Source organism: Bos javanicus, chromosome 22 (genome assembly GCF_032452875.1).
Source record: "Bos javanicus breed banteng chromosome 22, ARS-OSU_banteng_1.0, whole genome shotgun sequence".
NCBI classification, from domain to species: domain Eukaryota; kingdom Metazoa; phylum Chordata; class Mammalia; order Artiodactyla; family Bovidae; genus Bos; species Bos javanicus.
The window spans coordinates 13,387,353-13,394,799 of NC_083889.1; the positions used below are offsets into that span (position 1 = coordinate 13,387,353).

Below are 7,447 nucleotides of genomic sequence, written 5' to 3' on the forward strand. Positions count from 1 at the left end.
TCAGTCCCAAACTCCCAATCTTTCCCTCCCCACTGACCTTCCCCTCTGGTAACCACAAATTCATTCTCTAAGTCTGTGAGTCTGTTTCTGTTTAGTTCTTTTGTATCTTGTTTTTTTTTTTTTTTTTAACATTCTACATACAAGCTACATCATATGATTTTCTCTCTCTCCATCTGACTTACTTAACTCAATATGACTATCCCTAGGTCCATCCATGTTACTGCAGATGGCATAATCTTATTCTTTTTTTTATGGCCAAGTATATTCCATTGTGGGTTTCCCAGGTGGCTCAGTGATAAAGAATCCGCCTGCCAATGCAGGAGACGCAGGAGAACCCCCTGGAGAAGAAAATGGCGACCACCCCAGTATTCTTGCCTGGTGAATCCCATGGACAGAGGAGCCTGGTGGGCTACAGCCCTTGGGGTCGCAAGAGAGTCAGGCACAACTGAATTACTAAACATCAGCAACAGTATTCCATTGTATATATGTGCCACATCTTCTTCATCCACTCCTCCATTGATGGGCATTTAGGCTGCTTCCATGTCCTGGCTGTTGTAAACAGCGCTGCACTATGCTGAACATTGGGGTGCATGTATCTGTTTGAATTATGGTTTTCTCTGGATATATGCCCAGCAGTGGAATTGCTAGATCATGTGGTAGCTCTGTTTTTAGTTTTTAAGGAACCTCTGTACTCTTATCCACAGAGGCCGTGCCAGTGGACATTCCCATCAAAGGTGTAGGGAGGTTCACTTTTCTCCACACCCTCTCCAGCATTTATTATTTGTAGATTTTTAGGTGATGGCTGTTCTGAACAGTGTGATACCTCATTGCGGTTTTGACTTGCATTTCTCTAATAGTCTCTCTAAAGATGCTGACATCTTTTCACATGCCTCTTGGCCATATGTATGTCTTTTTTGGAGAAACGTCTGTTTGGATCTTCTGTCCATTTTTGATTGGATTTTTTTTTTTTCATATTGAGTGCATAAGCTGTTTGTAAATGTGGAAGATTAATCCTTTGTCAGGATTAATCTGTACAGGATTATCTGTATTTACAGATATTTTCTCTCACTTTGGGTTTTTGCTGTGCAAAGGCTTTTGAGTGTAATTAGGTTCCATTTGTTTACTTTTGTTTTTCTTTTCATTACTCTGGGAGACAAACTGAAAAAGATATTACTGTGATTTATGTCAAAAAGTGTTCTGCCTATGTTTTCCTCTAAGAGTTTTATAGTATCCTGTCTTACATTTAGATCTTTAATCTATTTTGATTTTGTTGTTATATATCATGTTAAAGAATGTTCTGATTTCTTTTTTTTTTTTAATGTATAGCTGTACTGGGGCTATTTCTAAGGAGTGGCTTCTCTGTGTGTAGTGGAAGCTGGTGGGAAAGGCCAAGGAGAAACTGAGCAGGGAATACGTCCGGTGGTGTACATGTACTTTGGCTGAGAGGAGACGGGGAGAGTAGTTGGTGTACAGAGATAAGGTGACAGGTTATGGGTACCTCAGGTCTGTGGGTCCTAGAGAGACAGCTCCATGGAGACAGGAACATAAGAGGTTAACACAGTTACAGCCTGGAGAGCCCCAGATGCCAGGCTGTGAGGTTGGGATGACAGTTTGGAGCTGCAGAGCTGAGCAAGTGGGATAGCCTTGGTGTTCCACATTTGAAGGTGGAAGCCCTGGCTGAGGGCTGGGGTACTGAGTGCTCTTGTCCATAGAACAGACCTTCCACGGGGCTCAGAGTCACAGACCTTGGCAGGTCCATTTCTTCCCTGAAGCTCACACTGGCCCCCTCTGGCCCACACTCAGAGCCTGAGCAGGAACCTGTTGTTTCAGGAGGCAGTGACCTTTGAGGACGTGGCCGTGTACTTCACCCAGAACCAATGGGCCAGCCTGGACTCTGCGCAGAGGGCCCTGTACAGGGAGGTGATGCTGGAGAATTACGCAAATGTGGCTTCCCTTGGTAAGGTCTCTCAGTGGCCCTCTGATAGTTGATGTGTTCTTCAGATGTCTTGGGAGTTCTAGTAGTCCTCAGGGTTCTGTGGAGATGCTGGGTGGGGAAATCCCAGGTTCCCCTTGGCTTTGAAGTTGGACTTTATTCCTTCCCAGGGAAGAGCGTGGTTTTGGACCCTGAGGGAAAGGACTCTTGGGGTGCCCCAGGAGACCTCAGTTCCTTCGTCCTTGCAGTGTGGTGGATGTGGGCCCTCTCCTGTGTGCAGGAGCCTCCCAGGATATCGGTACATTCATCCTTCCTGAGGGGATGTCCTTTCTTCTGAGTCAGGGCGAGCTTGCACTTCCTCCCTGGGGAGAATCACTGTCTCCCTGATCTTTGCATGGAGTCAGTTTGGACCCCTTCCTCAGAACCCCTGTGTGGCTCATTGGTCCCCCAGGCAGTCCCCTTCTCCCCCCCAACTCAACTTGCCTGCCTTGGGGTGGGTAGAGGGATCTCAGTAACAGCTCTGGATGTCTCCCCTCAACTTGTCTGTCTCTCTGTCTTGTTGGAGTAGTGTCTCCATTCCCCAGACCTGATCTGATCTCCCAGCTGGAGAGAGGGGAAGCTCCATGGGACCCCGATCCCTGGGAAGCAGAGGATTTGAGAGGCATCTGTCCAGGTGAGTAAGGGGACTTAGCACCTTCTGGTTTTGCCTTCCTGGTTTACTGGAAATGTTTCTTCTGCAGTGGAGAGCAAAGCTCCCTGTAGCTGACCCTCTGACCTGTATTGAGTTCCCATCCCAAACCTGTAAGGACAGTTTTTATGGCAGGGTGGTAGGGTTTCAGCCATACTTTAAAGAAGGTGTGATTCTGTGCATCAAACTGATTGATTTGTACCATATCTATGATTTTATTTGCCTTTTTAATATTTATATAATTTTTAGTATTTTAAAGTTCCATGATGTTATGGTTTACAATGCATTTGTTTTAAATGGGGCCATAGAGCAAAGGGCAAGAATACCTCCAATACCTCCTCCAATACCACACTCTCAAGACACACCCACCCATTCTAAAATTTCCAGTCTGCTTACCAGTCAGTCCTGGAAGGTTTTAATTACTTGGATTTTCTTTACTTTAGGAAGAAGCTTTTCAGGCCTCACTTCTCACACATACTGTAATGTTGTGAAAAGTGATTGCTTTAGTGGTAACAGCACAGTGGCCTACAGTTCTCCAGTCACCTTATGTTCCCTCTGACTTCCTAAAAGAAAGAATCTTTTATCCCAGAATAGTATGTGAAATATTTAAAGTAGAATTATCTGGCTGTTACGTAGAATTCAGAGTTGGGGGTGGTTTCCTGGCTTCCAGGTGGGGCACTGGGGTCCATCATTTCACTGTGTGTTTCTGGGCTGCTAGCTGCTCCCCTTCGTCTCACCGATGTCTTTTCCCTCCCTGAGGGTCTCCCTCTCTCTCTCTTTTGAAGTCTGTTTGCATTTCGTGGTGGTCCATCTTACCTCACCCATTCTTTTTTCCCCTCCTGCTTCCTTTCCTTCCCACTCTTGAAGTTCTCATTTGCCCACCTCACCTGCCCTGGTTCATTGCCCAGCCCTTCCTTATAAGAGGCACTTCCTGGACTGCAGTGTCATCACTTGTCCGGTTTATGCTGTTGTTTTTTCTTATCTCTCTCATCCTCCTTTATGGAAGCTCATAACCATCTCATGGGTGTATTTTAAAAAATCGCATCCTATAAAAAAAACCAGGACCACTGGATCCCGTTTCCCTTCCAGTTCAGTAACGAGGAAACTTGTGGTTTCTTTGGTCAGGTGGTGAGAGGGGCATCAAGACAGAAGAGCCAGCGGTAGCGCAGCAAGCCTCCGAGGGCACAGAGGCCCACAGCAGGCCCGTGGGAGGGCTTCTCACGAACGTGTCTCAGCACTTGGATTTTGAAAGCAAGGCAGTGTGGCAGACTTTCAGTCTGAATCCCAATCTGATACTTCGAGGCGGCATGAAGTTCTACAAATGTAAAGAATGTGGGAAGATCTTCCGATATAACTCAAAGCTCCTTCGGCATCAGAGGAGCCACACTGGGGAAAAGCCCTTCAAGTGCAAGGAGTGTGGCAAAGCTTTCAAGTCCAGCTATGACTGTATCGTACATGAGAAAAATCACATTGGCAAAGGACCCTATGAATGTAAGGAGTGTGGCAAAGGTCTAAGTTCCAACACCGCCTTGACCCAGCATCAGAGGATCCACACGGGGGAGAAGCCCTACGCGTGTAAGGAGTGTGGCAAGGCTTTCCGCCGGAGCGCCGCCTACCTGCAGCACCAGAGGCTGCACACCGGGGAGAAGCTCTATAAATGTAAGGAGTGTTGGAAAGGTTTTGGGTGTAGGTCACTTTTTATCGTCCACCAGCGCATCCACACTGGGGAGAAACCCTACCAATGTAAGGAGTGTGGGAAGGCATTCAGCCAGAAGATCGCCTCCATTCAGCATCAGAGAGTTCACACCGGAGAGAAGCCCTATGAGTGTAAGGTGTGTGGGAAAGCCTTCAAGTGGTACGGCAGCTTTGTTCAGCATCAGAAAGTGCACCCCGTGGAGAAGAAGCCCAGCAAGGCTCTCGGGCAACCCTTGCTGCGTCCCCAGGGCCCCTCTGCATCCTTAGCTCCCGGGTATCTCCCAGGCCCGGGCTCTGCTCCTGCTGTGGCTGTGGCCTTGCCACACGCTGTCCTCATTCCTGTCTCCGGGCCCGTGTTCATGCTGCTGCCCGCCTCTGGGGTTCTTTCTTCCCCTGTCCAAGTAGTTCGTGTCTTCCAGGGTCTTCCTCCTGCTGTGAAGTCTTCCCCAGTTATTCTGACCCCTTCTCCTCACCCGCTGTGACCTCTCTCTTGGCACTTCTCTGACTGTTACAGCAGATCTCTAACCTGCCTTCAGCTTGATCTGTAGCTTTTACACTGTACCTGTGTTCCTACTATTTCAGCATAAACTCCATTGTAATTGAGATATATTTAAAGATATATTTACCTGTGTTTATATAATATATTCTGTTTTCTTTTGGGTAGATAATGGAAACACATGACTTCTATATTGGTTCCTTTCAGGCTTGAACAGTAACGACTGTATCTGCATCATGGGGCTGCTGGTTTGGGAAGTGCTGGTAGGATGCTATGGTGAATTAGGCACCTTTGAGATAGGACGTCCCCATATAAGGCCCCTGTGATGTGACAGAAGCTGCCTGGGAGAAACAGGCATGTAAGATCTGTCAGAGTTTAGAAGTGGCATAAGCTTACAGCCAGGGCCTTTAAAAATAAATGTAGGTGGTTCAGTGGCTGAAGATGTGTATTCATGCAGGTGAAGTTGGGTTGTCCTTGACATAGATCATTGAGGATCTTGTACATCTCTGCTAAAAATCATATGAAATAACCAGTTAGAAAACATATATGTGGCTTCCCTGGTGGCTCAGTGGTAAGGAATCTCCCTGCCAACACAGGAGACATGGGTTTGATCCCTGGTCTGGGAAGATCCCATATGTCGTGGGGCAACTAAGCCTGTGTGTGACAACTACTGAGCCTGCGCTCTAGAGCCTGAGAGCCACAACTCCTGAGCCTGCGTGCCCCAACTCCTGAGGCCTGTGAGCCCTAGAGCATGTGCTCTGCAGCAAGAGAAGCCCACTTCTCACTGCAGTGGGAAGCCCACGTACTGCAGCTAGAGAGTAGCCCCGCTTCCTGCAACTAGAGAAGAGCCCGTGCAGGAATGAAGACCCAGCACAGTAAAAAATAAGTAAGTAACAACTAAAAAAATGTTAAAATAGTTTAAAAAATGATAACAATCATTTATATGATTGAGAGAAATCAGGTCTTGAAACATGAAATTGTTTTTTATCTTTAGTTTTGATCTTGATACCTGGCTGTTTCTTTCTTTCTTTTTTTTTTTTTAAAGCAAATGAACTTTTAAAAAATTTATTTGGCCATTCCAGGTCTTCACTGTGACCCAGGCGCTTCTCTAGTTGTGACACACGGGCTTAGTTGCCCCGAGGTATGTGGGATCTTAGTTCCATGACCAGAGATCAAACCCAGGCCCCCTTGCATTGGAGCTTGGAGTCTTAGCCACTCGATCACATTGGAAAGTCCCTGGTTGTTTCCTTTTAAGTTTAGTTTCTTTAGTACATGTACACCAGGACATTCATCTTTGCTCCATCCATTGTGTAAATTTTTCTTAGTGGGTATTTTGGCTTCCTATTTGCAAGTGGCGTTGGTTTCTGCACTTTTCTCCAGATAGCATAAATTATAAATATGAGTTTGGCAAATTACTAAAGAAATAGGAGCAGGCGATCTGGGGAAAATCTGAATATGCCTGTGGAATTTTTTTTTTAATAATTTTTGTTTGCATTGGGTCTTTGTTGCTGCACATGGGCTTTCTCTAGTTGTGTGCGGGCTTCTCACTGCAGTGGTTTTTCTTGTTGCAGAACATGGGCTCTTGGGTGCTTTGACTCAGCATTTGTGGCACACGGCCTTAGTTGCCCCACGGTATATAGAATCCTCCCAGATCAGGCATCAAACTTGTAACCCACCAGGCTCCTCTATCCCCCACTGTCACAATACATATTAGCTCAATGCATGTTCTTTGATCAGTGATCCTATCTAAACATTTCATCGTCTGCTGTCCCCTTTTCATTTTGCCTTCAGTCTTTTCCAGCATCAGGGTCTTTTCCAGTGAGTCAGTTATTCGCATCAGGTGGCCAAAATATTGGAGTTTCAGCTTCAACGTTAGTCCTTCCAATTAATATTCAGGGCTGATTTGGTCACGTTGCAGTCCAAGGGACTGTCAAGAGGTTGTGACAGGTTAGTGAAGTACAATTTTGGATTGGTCATGCTTTTGACCTTAAATGAGGTCTTTTGTAACTATGCAAAGAACTATGTGAAGTAATTTCTGGGAAAAGAACTTGAGTTATGCATTATAGACACAGCTTATTTTATTGTGCTTCATTGTATCTGTTTTGCAGATACTGTGTTTTTTACAAATTGAAAATTTGTGGCAGCACTGCATTATCATATTATAGCTAAGATATTTCAGCAATAAAGTATTTTTTAATTAAGGTTTTTCCTTTTTTTTTTTCTGACATGATACTTCATACACTATAGTGTAAACAACTTTTATATGCACTGGGAAACCAGAAAATTCATGTGACTTGCTTTCTTGCTGAATTTGCTTTATCATGGTAGTCTGGAACCCAACCCACAGTATCTCCAAGGTTTGCCTTTATTAACACAAATTTAAAGTAAATCCTTATTGCCAAATTCAGACTTAAATTGAAGAAAGTAGGGAAAACCACTAGACCATTCAGGTATGAACTAAATTAAATCCCTTATGATTACACAGTGGAAGTGAGAAATAGATTTAAGGGCCTAGATCTGATAGATAGAGTGCCTGATGAACTATGGACTGAGGTTCGTGACATTGTACAGGAGACAGGGATCAAGACCATCCCCATGGAAAAGAAATGCAAAAAAGCAAAATGGCTGTCTGGGG

The 7,447-nt window shown here is 45.2% G+C and overlaps 1 protein-coding gene across 3 annotated transcripts in view; it reads left to right on the top strand.

The window, feature by feature from the left end:
• The window catches only part of LOC133235090 (zinc finger protein 621-like), a 39,492-nt gene extending 32,479 nt beyond the window's left edge, over positions 1 to 7,013 (top strand). For all 3 annotated transcript variants that reach the window (XM_061396035.1, XM_061396034.1, XM_061396033.1), the window contains exons 3-5: positions 1,831 to 1,957; positions 2,502 to 2,606; positions 3,747 to 7,013. In XM_061396035.1, the coding sequence (XP_061252019.1) occupies positions 1,831 to 1,957; positions 2,502 to 2,606; positions 3,747 to 4,798 (1,284 nt within the window). In that variant the 3' untranslated portion in view covers positions 4,799 to 7,013. The remainder of the gene's footprint in view (positions 1 to 1,830; positions 1,958 to 2,501; positions 2,607 to 3,746) is intronic.
• Positions 7,014 to 7,447: the final 434 nt, after the last annotated feature.